The 27,457-nt window shown below is 42.9% G+C and overlaps 1 protein-coding gene across 4 annotated transcripts; it reads right to left on the bottom strand.

The window, feature by feature from the left end:
• Positions 1-605: 605 nt before the first annotated feature.
• nubpl (nucleotide binding protein-like) lies at positions 606-27,296 on the bottom strand. Of its 4 annotated transcripts, XM_015350598.2 has the most exons (11): positions 26,814-27,264; positions 25,832-25,979; positions 25,116-25,150; positions 24,581-24,671; positions 24,306-24,345; positions 24,117-24,207; positions 23,321-23,414; positions 16,606-16,691; positions 8,089-8,209; positions 7,472-7,554; positions 608-5,399 (listed from the first exon to the last, which is right to left on the bottom strand). In XM_015350598.2, the coding sequence occupies exons 1-11, from the start codon at positions 27,000-27,002 to the stop codon at positions 5,337-5,339; spliced, it is 1,041 nt and encodes a 346-aa protein (XP_015206084.1). In that variant the 5' UTR covers positions 27,003-27,264; the 3' UTR covers positions 608-5,336. The 4 variants fall into 4 exon arrangements, with proteins under 4 accessions (XP_015206087.1, XP_015206088.1, XP_015206084.1 ...); XM_015350601.2 differs by lacking the exon at positions 7,472-7,554 and having other exon boundaries at positions 606-5,399; positions 26,814-27,275; XM_015350599.2 differs by lacking the exons at positions 608-5,399; positions 7,472-7,554 and adding an exon at positions 7,562-7,845 and having other exon boundaries at positions 26,814-27,296.
• Positions 27,297-27,457: the final 161 nt, after the last annotated feature.

Genomic DNA, 27,457 nt, shown 5'->3' on the forward strand with positions numbered 1-27,457 from the left:
ATAGAGAAAAAAAATTAAGAAGCCGATCAAGAATCAAGAATCAGAAACAAGAATCAAGTGAAAAGTTTAAAAAAAAAACTGGTCTAATGGGTAAACGCTCTTCATTTTGTCATTTAGTAGAAGTAGAAGAACAACTGCAGTTTGTGTAACCGTAACCCTACACTGGCCTAAAATGCACTGTGATTTAAACACCATGTTGACAGCATGTTCCACCAGATTGACAAGGAGAGAAGCAGGGCTAGTAAGGTATGTTTTATGTTTATGTTTCTTTATTAGCCCTTTACAATTTCTTGCATTAGGAAATCGTCTTTTCGCATACCCCAGCTTTTCTTCCATGGAGACACAGGCACACAGACAGGGAGAGAAGCTGGGGGTCAGAGCGCAGGGTCTGCCATTGTACGGCGCCCCCGGAGCAGTTAGAGTTAAGGGCCTTGCTCAGGGGCCCAATGGAGTAGGATCCCTCTGCCGGCCGCGGGATTTGAACCGGCAACCTTCCAGTCACAGGCGCAGATCCTGAGCCACAGAGCCACCGCTCCGCTCCCGTTTTTTTTTTTAATGAAAATGTACATAGCAGAGGATGGTTACGATCCATCGACCTCCGGGTTATGGGCCCAGCACGGTCCCGCTGCACCACTCTGCTAACAGCTCTCAGCGAGGTACAGGACACTGGACCGCGCTGAGAACCGGAGTGATCCGCTTGAGCTGGGTGACTCGGCAGCCTCTGGCACATAAACACCCCTGACTCCCCGAGAGGCGCTGCCTCGCGACTGGGCCAGGCCCTCAGAGGATGAAGAGAACAATGTGGCCGGGGGTCCCCTCTGGCTCTTGGTGTGAGAACCTCACCAGCAGGCCTCAAGGTGGACCTGCCATTCTGAGGTGGGGGAAGTGAGCTTCACTTACCCCCCCCACAAGAGATGGACCCCCTCCGCCCAACACTTTCTCTCCCAACAACTTGTTTGTGAGGACAAAGTGTGTGCCAATGCATACTTAAACCTGGGGAAATGTGTGAATGTGTGAGCCTGACCGCACAGCGGTAGGGGAAAAACGCACTTCGAGCAGTGAGCTGGGGGCTCCAGTTCTGAAAGAATGAGGAGTGTAAAACTGAGGGTGGAGACCAGGCCTGGAGATTAAAACTGAGAAAAACCTGTGCCTGGTTACCACCAATAAAGAGGGTGAGAGAAACAAAGGAGCCGGGGTTGGTAGTAAAGGCTCAATGAGTCAGATAGTTGGAAAGGGCAGAACGAATAAGGGCCCGATGGGGAGGGATGGATGTAATGTCCTCCGCGAAGAGGATCCGTTTTAGAAAAGAGTAGAAATGAGTGAAGTGGGAGTCTGGTACACAAGACAGGTCGCAGAGGGATAAGACTCGATTCTGGAAAAAGAGATACAGAGGAACTGGAGGATTCTACAGCTCTTCAGAATCTGAAAAAAGCAGTCCGACACATTGCAGCCATATGTGCATCTTCGCAGGGGGTAAAACAACCTAATCTCAGGACGGAAGATGAAATGAGGAGGGTGTCAGAGGAGATAGGCTTCCTGGAAGGGACGATTGGAGGTGTTGTCTTTGAATTCCATGAAGCGCGAGACGGACTGCTAGAATAGAAAGCAGGGTACGACACTCATTAGACTGGATCGTGAGGGGGAGCTGAATCCCAGAGAGGTTCTAGCACTTGGAGAGTGTCTCTGGTACAGGCAATGAAGGCGACAAGAATAGTGAGGCTGAATGGAGTTGAAGGCAGCCAGTGGGATACACAGAAGGTGGTGTATGCTGTCCAGGTCACATGGTGGGTGGAGCTAAAGCAGCAGACACATGTAGTCACGTGCTGCTTGAAGCTGGGCGGAAAGAGTTGATCCTGGTCAATAAAAGACTGTGGGACTCTGGAACTTGAAGAGGGGAAGGAGCTGCGGTGGGCATCATGTTGTGGAATTTGGGAATCTGCAAAAGAGAAACAGCGTCACCCGCAGCATTTGAAAGTCTAGGGAGATGTTAAACTCTTGACAGGACATTGTGGGTAATCCAGGTGAGATGGTGAAGGAGGCTTGAAATCAGGGGGGAAGAGGATCTTACTTTATCGTTAATGAAAATGGTGGATTTGCTATCACAATGAAATAGAATTGATTTTCCCATCCACTGGTATCCCCAGACGTGGGCGGCAGCAACTATAGGACAGAGTTGCAGAAGGGCTGTGGATCGTACATGGGGAGAGAGCTCCTAGATTTGAGAGGGCCTGGAACTACAAAACCAATTGAGCTTCGAAAATATCTGAAAAACTGACAGAGGAAGTATTGGTGAAGAGAGTCAGATTATGCGGAGTAGAACACCAATCGTTGTAAAACATAGAGAGGCCGTTCCAGTGGTGTAGCAAAAAACTCCACAATTTGATATCCTGTGGAGTTAGGTGACATAGCAACATGGGCATTGAGAAACCCGACAGTCGTAGAAGGAGCAGGAACCTGAGAGATGAAAGATCTGCCTTGTGGTTTAAAGAGGATAGCATCACTGGACCGCCCAAACAAAGACAACAAGCTGCGTCTAGTGATAAAATGTGAAATCTGAAAATGAGAGATGAGTCAGCTTGTAAGGAGGAAGGCCGACCTAACTTTAGATTAAACTGAATCTAAAGAGATGCCCCAAAAGTCCAGAGTGGTGAGAGGACCTAGAGTTTTCTGGGGAGACGAGTTTCCCTGGAACGCCAAGGGAAGAAAAGAGGGGTGAGATTAATTCAAGCGAGCGGGGGCCGGGGCAGGTGGCAGAGAGATGAGAACAAAGTCGTTGAGGGGTAAAAGGAGAAAAGGTACTGGGGAGGTGTTAAGTAAGATGCAGTAGAGAGCTTCCGAGAGTGTAGGGAAGACATCACGGCTGAGGCCGCAAGCTCTTTTCAGGTTTTTGGGTTCCAACTTTTTGTGTTTCTTTACCAGTTTTATATTTCTTTACGAGATTGTTAGATATTTTGTTGCATCACACCTTTCCATAAAACACTTTGAACAGTAAGAAATAATCCTTATTACCCTTCAGGGCCAATGTTACGAAACATACACATTGAGCTACCTGACATTTGACAAAAAACAAAGTGTTCGTTTCAACTCATCTCAACTGAAGGAAGACGTGGAACAACAACTCAGAAAACACTTTCTAGTTGATGTATTTAGGAACACTGCGGACAGGACTGTGATCTAGGCCGTGGACTATAATATTACTACAAAAGTGATGATTTTACCTTACCTTTTTTGATTCCTTTTATTAAAATTTCACAGATCACTAGCATGTTCATATCTTTTCTAGCCCTGTGATTGTTGCCTTATTTCATAAGGTAGACTCAAGAATGTATGATCACGCAGCTGAGAACAGAGAGCCAGGAGAGATTCAAAAGTTCATACAGTTTACTCCAAAACACCACAATATATTCTGAAAAAGACTTGATTTTATACAAGACCAAAGACATTATCAGAAAATCCAGAGACTCGAGCCAGAGTCCAGGGGACTCCAGGAAAGAATAGTCCAGAGAAATTTGTTGGGACATTGGAGCACCCTAATAACGCACATCAGCTACTTTCTACAAATGAGGCAGACTCCTGCCTTCAGTCTTGCTAAATATCTGCTTTTAATAACTGTATTTGTTGACATTTCACAATTTAACACGAAAACGTTTTCTGCATCAAAACGTTTTCATGACTTCAAGAACAACATCCTAATTCTATTCAACACATACAGTACAATAGTGTATTTTAATGTGGGCAGCAACATGGCTTATTTGAATACAGTGGGAGGCCATAATTCTCTGTTTGCAGTTGGCAGCAATAAACGGGCACAGAGAGGTTTTATGGTTTTGCAATATCTCAGTTCAAAGTAAAAAATGATTGCAAAAAAAGTAAGGAGTGGTGGACCGAAGAGAAAACTTCTGATAGTAATGTGAGGATAAGGAGTATTTTGTCGTGAACACAGAAACATTTGAATTGTGTATTTTTGCTCTTCTGGTGCAGATTATTCTTTATGAATTCTTTATGTGGTGCAGATGTAACTCTTCATGTTCCCGGATGTGTGCAGTGAGTATGAATGATAATACAAAATGTACACATTAGATTTGTCAAGTACAGTATGGAATACTATAAAATCAGGACAATTAACCATAATTAACCAATCCTTTCCTCAAAGGAAAAAAGGCATTCAAGACAATAGAAAAGATTTAAGATCTTAAGACAAAAAAGAACTGAAAGAAAAAAGTAATGTTTCCAAAGTAACTCCATCTGTTGAGGAAGATGTCTTTAAACACAGCCACTTCATTACTTTTCTTCAACCCTTTCTGTGTTCCATTTTGTGAGAAACTCCATAGCAGGCGCACGTTAAACATTTAGATTAAACAGAATGTACAAAAGTCAGCAGAGGCAGCCAAATTCAATGAAATGTCACCACTGTTCCCCTGGCTTTTAAATGACAAAATGACATAGAAAAACTCATCTGAGCCACAGAAAGGGAAAACAATTTTCCTCTTTTTGTACAGAATGCAGAGAAGGGCACCTGTCAAGTATACATCAGAAACGTCTTTAAAAGGTCACACAAAGTATTCTCATTCCACATGTACATCTCCTTAGTCTATAATTAAAATGAATGATACTGGAATAAACTGAGTAACACTGGAATGAACTGTCATAAAATAGATGGCAATGCACCATATTCAGCAGTAAGGTCAACAGCATAATCTCTATACAACAAAACAGGCTTTTTAAAACAAAAAACTGTGCTGTTTTCTCTTTTCAGATGATTCTTCATTCCTAAAAATACACAATATGTTCACTTCAAAAAAATTAAGCTGCACTTTCCACTGTTTCCTCTCCCTCTTTTGCCCTGATCAAGGCACACGAGAGGATGAAAGACGAGCACGAGTAGAAGGTGAAATATCAACATGGGAGGCAAGGCAAGCATGCACTGTGATAGAAACATACCGATTGTACACGTAAGACAAGGAAAGGGAAGGTTTCCAATGCGCGAAAAATGTTCAGGTGGTTCGTCAGGGGGTTGATAAGAGCAGGGAGACGCAGTAGGAGAGCAAATAGAAACAAAGTACTATAGTTCTGTGAGTGGAAGCACAATGAGGCTGTAGAAAGATCAGAGTGCGTTAGATATGTTCCCAAGGAATGAAGCGGAAAAATCGAGCTGCTCTTTATCTCAGGGTCTTTGGCAGATCATGTGATGCTGTCAGAGTGCGTGACACTGCTCATCGCTCGCAGCAGAAGATACCTCGCCCCCTGCTCCAAGGGCTCTGTCTAGGGCCCTAGGCTCTGGACTGAAACTCCTGCCCGTTGACGGCAGGAGGTCAGGGGACCCAGCCTCCTGCTCTTCAGCCCGGCAGAGAGGCCAGGCGCCTCACCACCTCCTCAGCAGCCCTTCGGTAAGCTCTGGCCTGGGAAACACAGGAAATCAGGTTAATCTCCCTCCAGCTCCAACTGGACAGGACACAACCCCCCCCAGAGAACTTGGGACATGGTCTGCCAATCTCAAGTGTCTACGTTAGGAATGCCAGATACAGAATCACTCTACCTCCCCAGCTCGTTCAATTGTGCAATTTAGACAAAGTATATGTTAAGCACAGAACGTTTTGCAGGTTTCCCTTGGCTTTAAAACACTTAAAGAAACCCTTCTGTCTCCAGCAGTGGGTGAAGCCACTGTTCTGCTGGCATGAATGATAAGTACACAACTGTTTCTGATTCCAAAAGTGGAATCAATTACTGCAATCTCATTTTGAGACAAAGGCCCATTTTCCCTGTGGGCAAACAGTAGGTAAACTTCCCATCTAGTTCATCTGTTATGGAATGAGCAGTTTGCCCACAGACTGCCCACGGGGAAAAGAATTCTAAACAGTTTTTTAAACAGTTGCTTTTTTATGAAATAAAATTTCCAGAGCAAAAATACTATTTAGTGTCATGCAGTGAGCACTATGTACAGTATGCCGAGCTTTTTTTAACAACAATTTCACTTTGAAAAAAAGATGAGCAAACCAGTTCCATAGTGGGAACAGTGGGGTGTATAGATCAAGGGAGTGCGCCACCAGTGTTGCAGGGTAAGAAGGGTTCCACTTCTCCCTCCACCCGAGTTGTTATTTACTAAACTGAACTCCTTATTGCTTAATAGGACACGTTGAAGCCTTTCCTTGTTCTTGGGAAGCTGGAAATCTAAAGTGACCAATAATAACAACTGGACATCAGCCCCTGAAGACTAGAGTTGGGGTCTCTGGGTTAGATATATTTCTCACAAACAATCGGTATTTTTTCATTCTTTTAATACAAAATGCTAAATATCTACAGGATATCAAACCAGAAGCTTCAGGCATCGTTAACAATTGTTATTACACGGGGGTTGCGATTAGCTGTACTGCATCGGGTGTGTGGTGTAGTGAGGTAAAAGCAGGAACAGGCACACATCCCAGTTCCACACCGGGGTGGTTGAGGGCAGGAGAAGATGAAACACCATAGGAACAGTCAGTCCTAGCAGAATCTCTCCCAATCAACCAGTCCGCTATCCCAGAGATTAAAACAGAGATGCAGCAGAGTAGTAATTAAGGAGGCCACTCGTTACTGTCCATTTAATGACCAGCTAGAGCAGTTACAGGGACGAAGGGACAGCTGGTAATTGCAGTAAATGGCTGTCAGAAGAACAAATAGTCCCTTCTAGTAAGACCTTTCTCTTTTTTCAAACGACACAACTTGTTCAGCACTAATCTCATGCAATGTATGCACGCATACTGCACACACTGATTTTTCCTATGAAATGTGTCTGATTCCTTAAACAGCATAGCAAATCAGGCTGAGAAAGATTTCTCCATGGTCTCTTTATGACTTCAAGCAACACCGTGTCAGATAACATACTGAAAATATATTAAGAGCTCATTTGTTTTCCATACAGCTAAATACCAAATTCTAATGATAATGTTTACCCAGCTTTACACAATGGCTTGAAACTCACTGGTAAATAAAAGAAAAAAAGATGTTCTGAAAAACCTCCTAACAAAACAGAGCCCTGAAATAACACCTCCGTCCAGCTTTTCATGGTGTTGAACAGTTAGATGTAAAAACGAGCTGAAAGGAAAGTCTGACCAGTCGGATTCTTTTCTTCCAAGAGGTGGAACAGGCCGTGATGATTGGTCTGGCCTTGAGACCCGACCAATCCTAGCTGAAGCTGGCGAAGCAGATGCAGAACAACCGGGATGATCAAATCTTACCAGAATAAATCATGATACAAAACAGGTCTTTGCGGTCTTGAATGACCAGAATACATTGCATTTAAAAAACAAAAATTACTGCTGCAATTTCATGCTTCAGTATCCAACGTACTTAAGAAAACTAGAGAGGGAACAGGTGGGGTGGGGGGGCATCATTTGGTATTCCAATTTTGCAGCAGCTGCTGCCTTACATATGCAGTGTATCATTTCAGAGCTCTGATTCTCGGCACCCTGTAGTTTAGTGAAATTAAACAAACCTCTGGGCTCTCAGGGGAAGACACGACGACCGGCCGGCCGCTGTCTGACGTCTCTCTGATATTTATGTGCAACGGGATGTCGGCTAGAAAAGGGAAAGGAAAGCCGTTGAGAGGAGAGAGCGAGTCCGCAGGCGCGCCAGCAGTCTTCTGGCTGCTCCTCGCGGTGCTAGGCAGTGGCAGGGGCCTTTGCAGATAGGCCTCAGCAAGATGTGCTTTGATGCAAAAGGACCTTGAAGATCACAGCGAGGCGCATCATGCTGATCCTCTCCACCCCGACGCCACAGGGGAACGTTAGCTCACACATCTGCATGGATTGAGGGAGCTCTCCAGGGAAACTCTCCCAAAACCGGTAAATATCGAATGGGTCCAATCCCCTAATACATGACAGAGAGCTTTAATAAAATCAGCTGCCGTGGCAATGACACAATACAACTTAACGACAACACCAACAGAGAGAAGCCAAGCACTGTCTGGGAGCCTGGTTTTGTGCAGCGAGCAGAAGGCTGGTGACGAGGGCACAGCAGTACCAACCAGGGGATTTATGGGCCGTTCACTTTCAATACAGCAGGGCTGTGAGTAGAATACAAATCGCCGGCCGGACGGAGGAGTGTCCTCACCTAGCACCTCCACGCCGAGGCTCTCCGCCAGCTCCCTCGCTCCATCAGCTCCAAATATATGACTCTGGTGCTGACACTTCGGACACTGGAACACACTCATGTTCTGAATGAGCCCCAGCACCTGTGAGGGGAAAGTTATGCCAATACTCAAACAGGATAAGAAGAGACTCTTTACCTTGTATTTTGCTACACCAAGGGAACTTAAAAGAAACGGTGCTTTTGGATTGTGTTTAAGGGCCAAAGCTGAAACTGCCAACTGACCAAAATGGAGTTTCCTGAGTGCCTCCTTGACCAAGCGGACGAAAGGGCTTCCCATGGTCCAGGAGGCAGAGCTGTGCTGTCTGTAGTTTGCTTCAGGCGCGTTTGTTAAAAAGCTAACGTTACCCCACGGTACATATTTTGCAGTTTAGACGTTGTTTGCATCTTCTGATGTTTCTGTGTTGTGACCACCAAACACTTCCAATTCACCCACTGAACCAAATTTTATGTATTTTATTGGCTTAAAGTTTGTTGTCATAAACGTGGAAAATGTGACTGCGCTTTTCGTTCCGCATAGCGGCGAAAGTGGCTGGATTTCTGAGGATCTCATCACTGGAGGATGGTGCCATCAGAACTTGGGTTTTGCAATCTGGATACAGTTCAAGTATAGGGGGAATTTTGAAAGTGCTTAAATACTCTATATTGGATTTTCTTCATTTTCACAAGGTATTCTCTCCGTACACTGAGATGCAAATTGAGTCTGGTTCGGCTGACTTTGATAAATGTGGCTCAGCACCTTTGGTAAGAAGCCAGCTTGGCTTGTAGTGATGCTCTTGTTTTCCCAAGATTAAGCTTTTCTAAACACATCCCCATACCTCACAAAGAAAGGACTATCTGAAACTCTCAGGACCTAACAATTAGCATCTAACCCAGCTCTTTGAAATAAATAATTCAAGCACGCAAAGTTATTTACTTCTTACTCGGGGGGAAAAATGAAAAAGAATTATTCAAGTCTATTTCCTCTTCCACCTCTCCCTCAGTCATTTTAGAAAAATTAATTGGTTCCTTTAGGGCAGGACGGATGATTAAAAGTTACAACATGTTTGATTCACGTGCACTTAAATCTTTTAAGAGATGAAAGGGAAATGGCAGCACAATTAGAGTCTCACAGCGATGTTAGCCGAGCTAGGGGTTAATCCTGGAGGGAAAACTGGCTTTCTGCTCACACTGTACTGGTCAAGTATAATTAGCAGACCGTCTCACAACAGACTGACTCCAAGTGAAGGAATGGGCAGATGAATGAGAAGAGCCGGGTTAACACACAGCCTTCCTGGAACAGCACAGATTATTAAAGGAGACAGCAAAGCTTAACACTGACAGTAAAAAGGGCTCTTCTAAAGTGGAAAATAAGAGAAGTCTGATCTCAGCAGGAGGTGCACAGTTTTGAAAAGATTACAGCAAAAATGACAGCAGTGTAACAATTATGTACTGAGAGCACACCAAGCTTATTAGACAAAAGTGAACCCATGCACGGCAAACACCTTTTATTTAAAAATTGTCCTTGTTAAAACAAGGCCTGGGGTATCAAACCCAATACCTGCAAGGCCTAGGGTCTTAGATGTTTTGTTGCAACTTCAGTAGATAAACAGCATAATGACTGTGACGGATACGTATATGAGAAATATAACATATAAGAAGATGAATGTAAGACATTATACTAGAAAAGATAAGATAAATCTAATCACCGCCTTGGCTGAAGTCAAATTTAATGTTGCTTCTAACCCTAATTCTAAGACAAAAGTAAAAGTCACAAAATATTACTCAGAAGTATACAAAATGCATATTAAAGGCTCATCTACATTGAATGACGTACACTGTGGATTTTAAAAGTAACCTAAGTTGTCAGCATCATTTTTATCTTTGCAAAGTGTGCATCACAATTCATTTTATACAGTACAAGGTGGTCTTAGCATTGCTGTAGGTGTTACCACATTATTATTGCATTTATTGTTATTGTATTTTCTCTTGTTCGTTATAGATGCTTAATGTTTTTTTAGGCTCTAAAAATATTGAGTGATATTTTAAATATCAATATCACCCATTGATGAGTAGTGTGTACTAGATGTTGATTAGATCAATGTTTAGGGTAATGACCAGTTGAGGTCAGTGTTAGAGTGAGAAATTACTGTGTGTTATGAGTGAAAACCCAACAATCACTGCTTTGTTTAATGAATCATTGTTAAGTTCTTAGGATTGTCTTCTATTTACATAATAGCGCAGATTTTCATGTATTTCATTTTGCAGCTCATAAGATGTTAAGGATCAAATTAAGTTAGGACCAGTGATTACAACTAGGTAGTTCACAACTTTAGTTTCTGCAATGCTCACAACTATGTTTTAACCACTTATTCACGAATCCTTTGTAATGTTTTGGACTCAGGCCCTATTTTTTGGATGATTGGTGTAGAGGTCGAACACAAAACCTTTCCAAAATGCATGTCTCACATTTTGGTTACTGGTTACATGAGGGCCAGTCTATGGATATGTTCGGATCTAGTTAACGTCAGTGCTCGTAGATAGCAGAGGCAGTGTGTTTGAACTTACTTTCTGACATTTTTCAACTGTTTCTCCAGGTTGGTGTTACTATTGGGTTTGAGAAAAATCTCAAACCACACCTCACATTGTTTTAATTAAGCCACAGGGAATTTAACCACTACCATGACTGAAGTCAAACTTGAATGGCACTTCTAATCCTATCTAAACCCAGACTCTGTTTACAACTGTAGGATTGGACTTGCCCTTAAATATAGGTTTAAGCTAAAAGACACAACTCACTGCTACACTGCTACCATTTTTTAATTAAATTGACATTTTAAGTCACACCCAACATGAACAGGACACAAGATAGATGGAATTACACACAGCTCGTTTAATAAATATTGTCTCAAGGTATAGTTCTGGATAGAAACCAAGAGATTGAAAAAACATAAAAATAATTTATTTCTATAATATAAGGAACGGTGCCAGCAATTTGCTGCTTTCTTTCTGTGCAGACTGGCCAACCATAAATTGTTAATGTATTGGTTACTTCAGGTACAACAACAAAAACTGAGCAAACACTGACTTCAATTTAAAACAAAATGTGCGTATGTCTTCACGACAAAAATGTAATGTTCAAATTACAATTTAAAATATCAAGAAATAAATTGAAAAACTGAAAGATTGGAACGGATCGTTTGGAAACTAAATTTGAATAAAACAGAAGCCTTATTACCTCTTCACACGGTGGCCTGGAGTAGACCTCTTGAAGAAGATGTTTTAAAAGCCATTCTCCACACGCTGTTTCATAGACATTCTCACTTAATTCACAGCAGGACAGAGGTCAGATTATCAGTTGCTATGACTACAGGTAGATAATACAGTCCAGTGGCCAAGACAGCTTGTCAATGACTTTAATTCAGGTCAATTTTAGGGTGGTGTCACCATGGAAACTAGAGGGAAACAGGAAAAACCACTATTCCTTTACACGCGTGATGTAAGAACACAGCAACAAGAATCGCACAAACAAAAGGAGAATACCTTACTAATTAACGAGGCACAATCCAGTAAGATCCTGCAGCAGCACAAGCTTACGTTACTATCCAAATCTGGAAGTACTCCTTATTTCTAATTCCAAATCTGGCATTGCCAATCTTGAACCAACCGGATGCACCACCATCACTCTTGCGTCAGCATGGAAGGCACAAGCACAATACTTGTTTTGCTTCCAAAACGTGCCACGACCAGTTATCTGTCCCTTTGGTGTACTCTCTCTAAATTAAACACCACCTGCTTAAATGCTTCACTTGCTTGAAATGCTTATTTCTCTGCAGCAGACTGGCAGACATGTTGGATAAATCCGGGGGTACAGGCTGGTTTGCTGATGTCCAGCTTCTGCAGCCAGGCTGTTATTAGGCCTGTATCAGCAGCAGCACGTGGAGAGTGCCCACTGATTCGCAGATATGAAAACCCTCGCTGGTGGAGGAACTGTCCTGCCGAGCAGAATTACAGTGCGACACTAGCAGAAAAAACCCTCCGGCAGACTTATTTACCCCCTCAGCCCCCTGACATGCAGAAACAAAGGAATCTTTAGCTTTTAGCAACCTCAATGTAAAGGCCAAGTGCAAAGCAAATAAAGGCAATTTTAACTGTGGCTTCCAATGAGCAACAGTTGAAATTTAATTATGTAATTTGGCGATTGCTTATTAGGAACAGCTTAATAAAGGGCAGGGTCTTGACTACTGCACCACTTCCCGATCCACTCTTTCAATTCTTTCAACAAAACCCTCCCCGAGACGAACTGAGCTCAGTGTGAGAAGATTACACAGTGATGCCTCCTGTGTAATGAGATATATACAAGAGGAACTGCCGTAATAAAATGCAGTAATAGGCCCTGAAAACAAATTACCCTAAGTTTCAAAACACGAAATAAGCCATAAACCACGCAGAACCATATGTTTGATCGCAGCAGGTCTGGAGTCACGGTGCTTCCCAAGGTCTGAAGACCCTGTATCCTATATCACACATGATATCTGACGTTTCTGCAAGTGGTGCAGAGCCCCAGCAGAAAACTCTCACGTGAGCTGTGCAGTGCAGGTTCAGGTTAAATGAAACAAACCCAGTCAATGCCTGCATCCGGTGCACCAGCTCTGTCACAGCAGAGGGAGGGAGGAAATCTCAAAGAAATACCTCACTTCCCTGTCTCCTCTTGAAGCCCCAGTGAGTTGGGGAAAAGAGGTTTTGATTGACAAAGTCGGAACGGAATTGATCAGAATTTGTACTTCAGTCAGAAGTACTCATGCAGTTTTGCCTTTACCTGGTTAAAGTGCCTCAGCCCTCTTATGTCATTTTATTGGCATGAAAAAGTTACCTTTAGGACTGCATGCACATTGACAAACAAAAGCTGGATGAGTTTTTAATCAGCAATGAACCATAAAGGGTGAGATTGAAGGAAATCTAAACCAAGTTTCTTAGATTCTGTGACTTTCAGCTTTTAAAGAATAGCCAACTCTTGCACACACCTGCACTGATAGGAAAGAGCAGAGGCTTTTATGAGCCAGAATTTAAAGCTCAACTACCGCACCACCAGCTAAACCAGCCTTGGTCAAAACAAGGGACGGAATGAAAAATGTACCCATGTAACAAACCAAATATTAGTAATACAGAAGGCATTATTACAGTCAGTACTGGACGCTGGGCAGCAGTCAGGCCCCGCTGATGAATGAGCTGAGAAAACAGGCAGACAAAGGCGAAATGTGAGCACGCCCCATGCCATCCGTCACACAGACACCCCAGACCAGCCAATAAATGAGGCGTGCTTTCAACTGGGACATGCTTCCATGTCTGAACACTCACCTCTCTGATGGGGCTCTCACTCACTGGCGCTCTAGGTGAGCAGGAATGCATAGATAAAACTGCGCAGGAAGTCTGTCAGCAGTTCTGATTTAGTGCTGCTCCAGGGTGCTATAGACAAATGGCTTGTAAGAAAATGTATGTGCTGGAGCTCCACTGATCACTCATACATGGCTCATCACTCATACATGGCTCTCCAACAAGAGTGCCATTCCGGTTTCCGGAGCAACTACTTACAGATGGGAATGGGGGTGGTTAATGTACTAAATGTGCTAACATATTTTATGTCATCTGGGATGGAAGTTGAAATATTTGTAAATTTTTCATTTTTTTCCCCCATTTGTTTTGCAAACAGCTTTAGCTTCGTATTCTAAGCTCTGGACTGGCTGAAACTGAAAAAAAAACAAGAAAAACATTCTGGAGGAGGAGTTTGGATTAACTTACTACTGTGTGCCCTTATTATCTCAGCACCTCCACCTGACCATTTCACCCGTGTGGCTGTTTTCATCCGTGTGCCCTGCAATCTTGTACCAGAGCCCGAGCATTCATTTTTGTTTGTACAGGATTTTTTACTTGTGCTGAAATATCTGCCACAGCTGTTCCTTTGCCTGCTGCAGCTCAAAAAAAACATTGTTGCTACTCCATTACCCAGCTGTTTCTACAGGCATACAGCTCTTAAAATGGCAAAGTCCAAAGAAAAAAAAAACTTTAGTGATCAGTAAAGCGGTGTCACCTTACCAAGTCATACCTTTATCGAGTGAAGTCCTATTATGTACTTGAGTATATTGACTTTGTAAGTAGATAAGACGAGGCAATTAACAAAGGACATGAGGGATCACAAACCACGGCAAGTTATGAAATAATTTTTACCATTGACACTGTAACTTTTAAGAGGAGATATCAGAAAGCCGAGAGCACTTGTATTATACAGCAGGTTTGAAAGCAGGAATTTCAGCTGCTGATTTGAACTGGGAAACATTCTTGACAACTATTTATGCCCACTAAAAGCTGCCCGTGAGCAGGTTATGGGGTTAACGGCAGCTCTTGTTCTCCCATTTCTAGCACTAAAATCATCACGAACCTAATCTGATGTGAAAAAGACAGACATATTTTTGTGAATAAATATCTATGGTAGCAGAGCATGGCTCTTGGCACTTGACCTACTATAGATATGTTTTGCAAAAAGAAAAAGGCGACACAATTTAATTTTGAGTTTCTCGGAAATGGTTAGGTCTTTGTTGGTTCCGAGGTAGCTGTCCAAAATTTCAAAAAAATGTATTCACCATTCTGCAACATGCTCACATTCATTAACTCTGCTCATCGACATAGATCATGAGCCCTGTGACTATTTCCCACACAGAACTGCAGAAGAAAGCCTTCTCAGGAAAAATCCGTATCTGGGAATCTATGTGCGTGCTTTCTCTTTTCAGATACATGGCACACACACAAATCCTGAAATGGGTCCAACTCAGCAGATGTCCAAGGCAGACAAGGCAGTGTCACGTTCGGGTGAAAAACAGAAACTTCTAGGTGAATATTATTCCAAATCAGCCACAGCACTCCGCATATCCTGAATTCAATCCTTCCAGATTAAGACTTGGATAAATACAATTGTCTTTTAACCTGGCTATTTATGTATGTATCCTATGTATCTTTACCTTGTTAGCTAGAGGACTTCTTTGATCACTGCCTGTCAACAGCAGAACTAGCACAACGGTATCGGAGATCCTGTACTAGTTTCCCAGGCTTTTTCCAAACCCGGCAGAGGGAAATGTGGGCTGCATTTAATCACCGACTAGAGACACCTGTGTAGCTTTATATATTCTTCATCTGACCCTCCACCCTCTTCAGTGCATTGAACAGTAAAAAAATTCAATAAATTACCTAGTACAATAAGTAAAAGATTTAAATAAATATTCAGTTACATTAAAGCAGTATAAAAACAGGATAGAATTTGCCATAAACAAAATAATAATCCCTCACTTTGATCAACTATAACAAAATTAGCATTAGTTCTATGAGCATAACTGAGCATACTAAATGGTGCTTTTTTGTGAACAACCTTTTTCCAGTATAAATCTCTAATCATGCGCTGAGCCAAAATAACTCCACCCAGATAACCTTACCTCCATCACTGTGCTCTGAGAAAAAACACTTCCACATCACAACCTGCGCATCTTCTGGACAGAACATGTTTGAAAGTGTCTCAGGTCTCAAATGCAGCTTAATGCACTTCTCATGTAATGCATTGTAAAACATGCTGTTTTCACATGAACAAGTCTCCGATTCTAAAAATAAAAGGCCTTCAAGGTTCTTGGCTATATTGTCTGAAGTTTACAAGAAGCACTCTACATGAAAGTTGATTTTGCAAACAAGCAATCATGACAGAGGCTGATGAGGGTACGGGACAGGTCTTGCTGCAGGGATCACTTGGAAGATGCCAGGTTCCTGCACCATGAAAACAGGTGTAAGAAGAAGTCTCAGAACTGACCAAGAGCGGCATCACACTAAAACAAGGACTGAAATTTTAATTACTTCCCTGCCTTCACTAGCAGATACAAAACTGATTAGCCATTGTTGCAGCAGCACAGTGCTTCTTATGCTGCTTTGGGTAATCGCCATTATAGGCTGTCTACATGAGAGTGTGGCAAAACCATGGGACGAATTCAATAAAGAATAATTACATATACGCTTCAGAGAGCTGATGTTGCAGATGTGACAGAGATAATACTTAATTGCTATCGGAAGCAAGAGAGAGCGAACAGTCTGGGAAATGTTTGTTCCGCACTTAAAGAGAAGGTTAGGAGGCCAGCTGAACATCTGGGACCCATCTTCCAATGTACGGAGACAAGGATGCACACAACTGGATCTATGATTTGCAATTTGCTTATTTTTTGAGCACAGCCAAGAAAACAGATTCTTTCGAGATTGTACTGAACTGGAAAAAAAAAGGATAAATGCCACAACATTAAATCGGACAGCTCATCCCTCAAGATCAACAAGATAACAAGAAGAAACTAATCGGGGATCCACAAATCAGGCACTACTGCGTCTCCGCCCCCAGGGATGTACGCTCCTCGCAGACCTGTGATATTTCTTTTCACGGGCCCGGCGGATCGCACCTGGTCGGGAGCTGGCAGGCCTTACCGGCACGTTCACCTTCCTGAACATCTCCGCCCCTCTGCGCGCGTCCAGCAGGGCCAGGTCCTGTGGAGTCGACACCACCACCGCCCCTGAAAGAGGTAACAACATTTGGCTTTGCGTGCCTAGCGCAAAAACAAAAAAAAGTTGGCCTACATTATTCTCTTCTTGGAAGACAAACTTCTCACTTCCAGCTGACATGAGATTTACATCTAGCTCTTTTGATTTCACTAACGGACATGAAACATGAAATTGCGCAGGATACACAAGTTCCACGTTGTAAACTGTCCAAAATATAGAATCTCTTCATTATTCTCCCACAGCAAACGAGATTCTGATCTCATGGTAGCAAGAGCACACAGCAAGAATTAGCTTTGTTACAGAACTACAATATTAATGTAATCATATCATTAATATTGGGTCAAAGAAAGAACAGATAAGACAAAAGAAAAGGTTCATCAGTCAGTATTTTTAAGTGTAGGACACCAACATGTCCTGAGTATTACTTAATCACTAGGTTTCTACTGTGACACACCCTTGCACAGAGGCAGGCAGTGTGCCCATTCCACATTCCACACAATTAACACTCATTTAATTACCACTCCCCGATGGTCAATCTACAGAGTGACTGAGGGCATCTCTGTGGCAGCTCCACTGTCACAGTGCCTCCTGTTTGGATACACTGGGCAACTTGCCACAATATTTAGATGTAGAAACCGACATTCCCTGTACAGTTAAAACCTCAGGATCAAGTTAAACTCATTTAAACACAGTTCTCGACATGTCTCTTTGTACAGTGGTACCGATTATTCCCTTTCTCTGTGGTGCTACAGTGGACCGGCATCCCATCCAGCACAAAAGCAGTTATATGCTGCCTTGTGCCCTGACTTTCTAGGATACGTTCTGGGCTGCCACGATCCTCACCAGGACAACTGGCTTTCTGAACATAGAAGGATGATGTGTCTGTCTGCAAAACATACATTATTTACTGAAACATGCTATAAAAAAATGATGGCATGCAAAATTCTTGAATTTAAAGTAGCACGTCAATCACTGCTTCTGCATTTTAAGGAGCAACATGCTTTCCTGTGCTCCATTTTAAAACCGGGCAGCCAGCCCATAGTTTAGAGGTTCAGAAAATTTGGCACTGTGAACACCGCCTCCTTATGAATCCATCAGATGGAACATTTGAAGGAAGTCATTTATCAAAATAAAGTTAAAAGCCTGAAGGAATTTTCAGTTTGCACACTAAATATGTCCAAGAAAATCTGCTAAAGACAACACAAATTCAGAAGGCATCTTTCTGTCTCCAATATTTTCGTTAAAAACAGTTAATGCACTTAATCACCCATATCACCCTGCAACTCACAACTGGCACCCACTGACGCTCAGCAGGTATGAGCCTGGTCAGTACCTGGATGGGAGACCTCCTGGGAAAAACAAAGGTTGCTGCTGGAAGAGGTGTTAGTGGGACCAGCAGGGGGCGCTCACCCTGCGGTCCATGTGGGTCCTAATGCCCCAGTATAGTGACAGGGACACTATACTGTAAGAAGGCGCCGTCCTTCGGATGAGACGTAAAACCAAGGTCCTGACTCTCTGTGGTCATTCAAAATCCCAGGGCGTTTCTTGAAAAGAGTAGGGGTGTAACCCCAGTGTCCTGGCCAAATTTCCCATTGGCCCTTACCAATCATGGCCTCCTAATAATCCCCCTCTATGAATTGGCTTCATTACTCTGCTCTCCTCCCCACTAATAGCGGTGGTGAGCGTTCTGGCACACTATGGCTGCCGTCGCATCATCCAGGTGGGGCTGCACACTGGTGGTGGTGGAGGGGATCCCCATGACCCGTAAAGCGCTTTGAGTGGAGTGTCCAAAAAAGCGCTATATAAGTGTAAGCAATTATTATTATTATTATTATTATTAATGATAAGTGTTAGTCAGGTACATTTAGTAAAGACAACTAAGCGCGGAGCTATAAACAAATACATTCTGAATTCAATCTCAGCTTTTTGGTCAGATTTAAAGGTTTAATCTAATTTGCCTCATTATAAAACAGAACCAATTATCATCATGAAGCTTCTTCCCCTTGGCATTGATTGAAATGTTTTGAATTTACTAAGTCTAAGTGAAATACCTCTGGGGAGTGATTAGGTCTCTTGACATGAAGTACATCACATCAGAAATCTGGTTGTAAAACAGCCCAGAGGGGTTTTCTGAAATTCAGGTAACTTAATCCCCCTCTGAGTAAGCTAAGAGCTAGATCCAAACAACATAGTGATAGCCATCTTTTTAATTTTCAATAGTTATTTTATGTAATGCCAGGCACAGATGGCCGACTCCAACAATGCTCTCAGAACCTTCAACGAGCACAAAAAACAGAGAGAACTATTTTTGCTTCTTCTAGCTGTTGACATCAGATTCAATTATGTTCCACTGCTCATCTCCCTGGTACCTTTACAACTGAAAAGTGCAGACGTGTCACTGTAAATCTGCTCAACGTGTCCCCCACTGTTCTGAACACCGTTTTGATCTGATCATGACAATTTGTAATTAAAAACCAGATGAGCGCAGCTTCGCAAAACAGAGCATGAACAAAAACAAAATGGATCATTGGATGGAAAATGTGAACTGGCCGACCTGAACAGCAGCCCCAGCTTTTCAGAAAGGGAAATTCCTACTCTGCTTAGAAAAAAGGGTAAAGAAATCTAAACACTTCAAACTAACGTTACAGACCACACAGCATCAGCATTATCTAGCTGTCATACAGTATTTCATACATCGGGTGTGGCTATACTGGTAACAAAACAGAATTCCACTTCTATGACATCATTTTAGTCACATCTAGGGTTAAAAGAATAGTTTCAGTCTTTCAGTGTTTCTTTTTCAGCATCCTGAAAAACAAATACTAACAACCTGAGGAAAAGGGGGTCCCAGCTAATTCAGCACGTGATAATATGTAAAGATGCTAAAACAGCTCTCTGCTCATCAGATGAATCAGAAACACATTCACTTTCCTTATCTACATCGCCTCTTTTTCTAGTAAGCAAACCAGGCACAAGAACGATACCATGCTTCCAGCCTTGCCCTTTTCAAAGACTTGCAATATAAATGGGATTTACTTCACTCTTTGCAATCTTAAATGGCTTAAACTATGCATATCCCAAACATTCTGCCACTCATTACGCAGACAATGAGAAGCAGCTTGGTGCTGGAAGGCTTTTGGAAAGTCACTGTTCCAAACAGGAGCTCAGCCTGCAGAGAGGGCTGCAGTGTGAGAGTCTGCTTGCCTGCTGCAGACAGCAGGTGCAGGAGTTCAGCAGGGTGAGGCCGTTGGTCTGATAGGTCAGGCTCCAGTCTGGGATTGCCAGCAGCACGAAGCCAGGGAGATTCGGCATGAAAGCTGGGAATGATAAATGGATTGATATACTGTACAGCGTTTGGCACACGGGACCCTCCAGTATTACAGCTCGCAGCTGGCCGAGGATATACTGGAACAGAATGAAGAGACCAGCTCCCGGCCACTGCCAAACACATTACAAATAGTGTGTGGATGCAGGAAAAAAACAGCCTGCTCTCTATTTAGCTTTGGGCAAGATTCTGCCGTTGTAAAAGCGACAGCTGTCAGCCGAATGTGCTCTTGACATTCGCCACATGCAACATTCCCTCTGCTCCCACCACTGCACTTGTGTCAGATGGGCTCTTAGCACTGGACTCATTTCTGGTAGGGCAGACTGGTCAAAAAAACAGAAGCGGGACACAGTGTCGTTTAAGCCAATGCGTGTGGAATTCCAATGTGGTGGGTGTACACCGAGGCAGACACAGTCACAAACTTACATCACCTGTGCGCAATGGAAAACAAAAGTCCATGCTTGAGCCTCCTGGCTCATCTGGACGGAGCTGAGCTTGGCTTAATGTTAAGCATACTGGGTGTACACTGCCCCCCTGTGGACTGTCACCACCCAACAACACTCATGCCCATCTGTTCAGCTTGGTGGGTTGGAGCAATAACTGGAGAACTTCCTTCCACGAGGGTATGACAGAGCAGAGTCTCGCACACCCATCGCCATGCCCTAACCATTGCTCTGCACTGCCCCCAGGGGGCAGTATAGTACTCTTTAAAGACCAAGGCACAGTGTTCAAAGGGAGCACCAATACGGTATGCCCACCTGTACACTGAACATGCCAGAATAAAAATGTGAAACACTGGAGGTGACAGGGTTCCTTATGCTGGCGGATAAAACCTTTCAGCCACCAGGTCGACGAACAGGCTCCAGAGCGGAGAGCGAGGGGGGAGGGAGGGTGGGCTCGGCTGCTGGGGGGGAGCAGAAAGTATACATTTCTTTCTTTGTTGGGGTTTCTTTTACTACGGTACCAATGCCAGCCACAGGGAAAGTCTGCCAGGACGAGAAAGTACATATAACATCAATTATTTCAAGATTTATTGAGAAAGATTTGCAGGAGGAGAAGCCCTGGAGGCCAGGCATTGTAAATCGCCCCTAGGGTGGAAGAGGAGAGAAAAGAGGGGTTTTTAAGGACTCATTCTCTTTTGTTCTTACAGTAAGCAGCGGCGCAGCTCAGGCTGATGCCAAGTTTTCAGAAAGAACCAGAATTTAGTCCACACACAATCATTTGGAGTGACAGAGCAGAAATGCACTCAGCTTTCCCACAGTTACCCGCAAGGAATTCAAACCATTGAATTTCCATCCGAAATGACTCATCTCCATTGTTGGAGAAACGAAAAAACACCACTGTTTTATTGCCATCAGAAACAACACTCACTGAATATCTCCTGCACCGAATTCCACAGATCTCCATTTCATGTTGTTAAAGGCAGTATTCATGAGAATATGTTGCTAGCAAGCCCTTGATAATCCGGCAGGATATAGATCCCTTTGTTTCCATAGCAGTGATTTCTTGCTTCTCAGAGGGGAAATGTGAATTGCAGGTTCTAAACTTTTATCATAAATGTGCCTTTTGTAATTTACCTTTTGATGCCTTGTATACTGACAACACTCACTTTGCTAAGCCAAGTAGAGTACAGCACATATTTATATACACACACAAGGGGACTGTCATTTTGCTGTCTGCTGGTTTGCAGCCAAGAGATTTGCATACAGAATGTCTTTTTTTTCTCTCCAGTGAACTGTTGCAGTTTACCAGGAACAATGAAGAAGCTGTGCACTGAGTCCCTCTAGTGGAGGACAAATTACCAACATCAGAAAGTTCCCAGAGTCTACAGAACCGGGCATCACATTTCACGCTTACTGCAGGACCTGCGTGAATCACAAAACGAAAAATCCTTTCTTATTTTGCTTATTGTGTGACTGCTACCCATTTTAAAATTTAAAATAAATATTTCATTGGTCTTTGCTTTATTTGTTTTGCTGTGAACAGTAAAAATGAGTCTTGCAAATTTAAAATTTTATATTACAAGAATATTGTTTCTGACAGCAATTTAATGGGTAAAATCATGACAAGAACATTACACAATTCATATTGAGTTACTATGTAGGCTACAATTTAAAGACCTTCAAAAAGCAAGCCACTTGCAGTACTTTATTACATGTAAGCACGCTTAGCATTGCATTCTTTCATACCAGCAAGAGAGTGCTTGAACAAAAAACAGAGGAAGAGGTCACAGTCCATTTTTCTGTCCACCGCTCTTGAGATGTTAAAGTTTATTGTGATGGGGTTTTCCTCCTTGTTTGCTAGGAGGTCTATTATGACATGAACAGTGCTACACCTAGTTACCATTTTGCGTGCTGTATTTAAATACACAACAACATTGTGTATTCGGGAAAACTATATTAAAACTATATTAAAAGTAAATATTTTGCCTGTTATTTTTTTTTTTTTTTTTGCCTGTTATTTTTCAGCTTACTTGTACCTACTGGGGAGATGTTAAGTGCATCGCCTGTCACAGATGCAGTTCAATAGGGATTCCAGTAGAGGGCAGCACTAGATGGTTTGGTAATGTACCTGTCTGTGGGCAGCACTGCGGGCACTTTTGACCAGAATATTGTTAATGAACTATCACAAAATGGTTCAGTGCGCTCAGACTTACAATCATTCATCTGTATGATAATTACCTTGAAATACAGAAAGTATTTTATTTCATTTATTATTTCATTTGTTTCACGCCTGAAATTAAGAAAATAAACTCATGAATTCAAACTTAGCTGCTAATCAGGGTCAGTGGGCGTTATACTGCACAACAACTGCTTTTAAAGGAGTTTAAAAAGCTTTAAAAGAAAAAAAATCAAAATATTTTGGTTGTAAAAGTGAACTGTCAGCTTGTTTAATCTGAAACAGAAAGTGTAAAAAACCTCTTCCTCTTGCCTGTTGAATCCCAAGTGGCATTTACTGATCTGCATTCCCCACAACATCAAGTACATGATGCATTACATTTTTAATAACCCCCTCTGGAAATGAAACGCCCCTCCAAACATTAAGCTAAGACAGCTACTCGTGAGCTGGAGTTTTAAAACCTTAAGAGCATGAGCAGGATAATCCATTCACTCTCAAAGTAAACCTTTCTTAATATAAACCAAGTTATCTGTGCAACACCCTGAAAATACATCTCTCCCTTTCCTCTTTAGATAATCTTCTTATACAAAATACTTGACATACTTTACTGAATTACTTTTTCTTCATTTCTATACCCGTATTTCTCACCATTCACACAGTGAAGAGACATTTCCTGCTGGGGTTTATATGTCCTACCTGCTATGGGAATATTCTGGGTGACAGACAGCTGCACATCTCCTGTGCCAGGGGGCATGTCCACAACCAGGTAGTCCAGGGTACCCCAGTCTACCTGTGAAATAAAGAAGCATAACATGTCACATGTTTCCAGCAAACAATGATCATCATTGTTAGCAGCCATATCACCCTGCAACTCACAACTGGCAGCCCACTGAAGCTCAGCAGGTGTGAGCCTGGTCAGTACCTGGATGGGAGACCTCCTGGGAAACACAAAGGTTGCTGCTGGAAGAGGTGTTAGTGGGGCCAGCAGGGGGCGCTCACCCTGCAGTCCATGTGGGTCCTAATGCCCCAGTATAGTGACGGGGACACTATACTGTAAACAGGCGCCGTCCCGTCCTTCGGATGGGACATAAAACCAAGGTCCTGACTCTCTGTGGTCATTAAAAATCCCAGGGTGTTTCTCGAAAATAGTAAGGGTGTAACCCCGGCGTCCTGGCCAAATTTCCAGTTGGCCCTTACCAATCAAGGCCTCCTAATAATCCCCCTCTATGAATTGGCTACATTACTCTGCTCTCCTCCCCACTGATAGCTGATGTGTGGTGGCTGCCGTCGCATCATCCAGGTGGATGCTGCACACTGGTGGTGCTGGAGGGGATCCCCATTACCTGTAAAGTGATTTGAGTGGAGTGTCCAGAAAAGTGCTATATAAGTGTAAGCAATTATTATTATCATTCCTATCCTGCAGGAGTAGGGCAAAAACAGGCAACTTCCTACTTTTACCCCCCACACACTGGAAAATAATGTGTCTCCCCACCTGTCTTAACAGCTTCTCTATGGCTGACATCACCATGAGGCCTCTCCACACCACTGGGGCCGTGTCCTCCACCAGAAAGCCCATGGACATGCTGGCACAGAAGGGGCAGGGAAAACAATCACTGGAGCCATTACGTTCATCAATTAATACCTGCTGAACACGGCTAATTCTAATACATCTTTAACTTACCAAGGAATGCCAAAATTCACCAGTGGTCTCATCAGGTTTTCTGAAAATGAAAACTTTTGTGTGAAAAAGAGATCTGAGTGGGTGTGTCTACTAAAATGGTTATAAAATATGGAGCATATGAATCAGTATAACTGGTGTACATAAGTGATAATGTACCAGCCACATATGAGCTGCACCTCCCCAGCTGTAAAAACCTGACACTGGCTACCACAAAAAGCTACGCTTATGTTCACAAAACCACTTCTTAACGTCTGTGAGAGAACAAAGAGACTTACTGTCTGTGAGCTCAGGGTTCCCTCTCAGGTTCATGAGTTTGGGGATTGAAGGACCATAAACGTCTGCATCCAAGAGCCCCACTGACTTTTCCTGTTTCAAAGGAGAGAAGGTGCACTATCTTCAAATGACCAGAAAAACCTCCTGGCAGGTATGCCCATGCCACAAATTCTCAGACAGTGCAACAGGACACAGGGGATTGTCTTTTGCCATGGAGATAGAAGGATACGCTTTTGTCTCAGCATTTGTCTCACCTTAGTGTACTCAGAGGAAACTCGGAGGCTCATAGGGAAGAACAAATTAAAATACAGTCTTCAGAAGGAACGAATAAAATAAAAGAACACAAGCATCCTGTTTAGATCTGGAAACAGGAAAGCTTCTTAAACCGTTCTAAAGATCACAGAAACACGGCTGGTCTTCTTGCTGTGCGTGAGGACACTTTGCAATGCAAGCTTCACATACAGTGTGCAAGTTGCACCGGACATGTCATACATGGGGAAAAAAGCAGACATTTCAGAAAAGGCTGAGGATAATTACCAGGTCATTAGCGGCAAGTCCAAGAGCCAGGTTCACTGCAAAACAAGTTAAAAATTGATGGTAATTTGTAGTCTGTGAATTATAAAATGAGGACAATTAGTATAATGAAAGTAATTAAAAAAGAACTGAGTAATTATGCCTGCCTAGGAGCATGATTGTGTCTCTTTAGGAGTGCAGGGGAGGCACCTGTCTGTGCCAGAGATAACATGGTGCTCGTGTTCCCTGATGACAGGGGGGTCGTTCCTGTTGTTTATTACAGTTTATTTGCATTTGCATAGCAAGGTGGCATCGGGATCTGGTTCTGATCTTGATTTGACCGATACGTCTTATTTGAGAATTTTTGCCCCCCTAACTCTTTTTGAAAGCTGTAGCCTGCTCTGCCCAGACGACACAACTCAGCGCAGTTCGTCAGACAGGGGGGGAATGGGGCCGATGACAACATCTGGGGAGGAATAGCTCCTGGAAATAAGCCACGTGGATAATAGCCTTGCATACACTTGCAGATTTTTCAAAACAAATAAAGCCCAGAGTGAACAAGAAGCTGAAAAACATGTCCCAATAACCCTGCTGCAACTGGTAACACTCACGCTGTCGATCGTGCTCGGTTTTTCTCACTGAGCTTTGCTGTGTGCACGGCGGTGTGTATACCCTGTGCTGTACGCTTTGGGAAAAGGAGCTGCAGACAGTTGTAAGGCCCCTGTAACTGGGCAGCATACCTGCGGTGGTTGACTTCCCCACACCTCCCTTTCCCGAGGCCACAACGATGACCTGCTTCACCCCTGGGATGGGCCTCTGACGGGGCAGACCTCTGGCCATGTGCTGTCTCTGCCTCTCCTGGAGTGTCGGCCCCTCAGATCCCGAGGCCTGGAACGAGCAGTGGCCCAGTTCTTAACTTGTCATAGAAGCGCTGTCCCAGTCTCAGCTCAGATAGCTACTGTACATGGAAGAGCATCTGGGGACTTGTTCATGAACACAGTACATCAATACCATCAACTGAGAAACACTGCCATGGAAATCAGACTCTGCAGGAGCAGATCTGGCAGTCTTAGATCGAAGGCAGGACTTGGATTCAGTTCTTCACTCTCTTGACTCGTCCCGCTGATGAGATCACAGAAATCATTAATCATGAAATAAAGGATTTGGAAAATGGAAAAGATTTGGAATGAACTAGAAAAGACACCACTACTCACAGTCATAGTGAACACTGTAGGTTAGTCATTACTTCTGAATGATGCATATATTTTCACCTGATCAAAAGACTTACTGTATATGCTTCTTATTTTCTTTACATACCTGTATGTATATTATTTTTAACATCGTTTTACAACGCTTTCCAATAAGATAATGAAAGCATCGTGCTTTATTTAATTCTAAAAACAATCTAACTTTAACCTTGCTCAGGCTGCCAAGGTTATTAGTTTAAAACTGTAGATCTACGTGACATCAGGGGCACTGTTTTTTTTAATAACATTATACGAGACAGCATCATTGGAAGCAACCTTTAAAAACGTATCAAGTGCTGCTATCTCCCTACACTGTTAAATGAAGAAGCGATGTTGTTTACGCAGATGAAAGAGTACATGTAGAAGGCTTTCTTTTTGATTTTCTATTTAATAATTCATGCATATCATTACTCACAACTAATGCCATGATCTTTCAAGTTCAAGCGACTTTACAACAGGTCAGCATTTGTCTCACCTTAAAGCGAACACAATAATTTATAAAGACTGGAAGGACAGATTTTTCTCCCGGCACCGACAGTAGATGGGCTGTGTTACAACTGACAAAATGTCTATGAACATGTAACAAACGGCTGCTAAACCTTAAAGCCATTTTAAATGCAGCTATGAAGCACCAAAAGGCACCGAGAGAGCGCAGCAGATACATTGGCGATTTCTGATGACGTTAAACTCGTCTTCAGAAACTCAAACGTTTGTAAACGAGGAATGCATGTTCAAACAAAATTAACGATCGTTTCTTCAATCTTATGTTTTATTTTTCCTTGTTTTCTCCCAGGTTATGGTTCTTCATTGCACGTTTTCGGAACAAACACATTCCAAGCTACACAAGACACAATGGGTTTGTTTGTAATGTGTCAACTGCATTACAGTCTTGGATTATGGACCACAACCGCACACTAAATCCGATTTGCCCATCGGTAGAATCCGGATCATTTCGTTATTTCCGCTGCAAAGAAAGGTATTATTTGCCGAGCTCCAAGAAAGTACGTTTCTTTTTTAAAAAAATACAACACTAATAGCGTGTCGTCTTGCTGTTTTGAACACCTCATACTAATTTTACTTTCTAACTCTGGTTGTGTATGAGTACACTGGTGACCGAAG

The sequence above is a fragment of the Lepisosteus oculatus genome, chromosome 8 (genome assembly GCF_040954835.1).
Source record: "Lepisosteus oculatus isolate fLepOcu1 chromosome 8, fLepOcu1.hap2, whole genome shotgun sequence".
In the NCBI taxonomy this organism is placed as follows: Eukaryota; Metazoa; Chordata; class Actinopteri; order Semionotiformes; family Lepisosteidae; genus Lepisosteus; species Lepisosteus oculatus.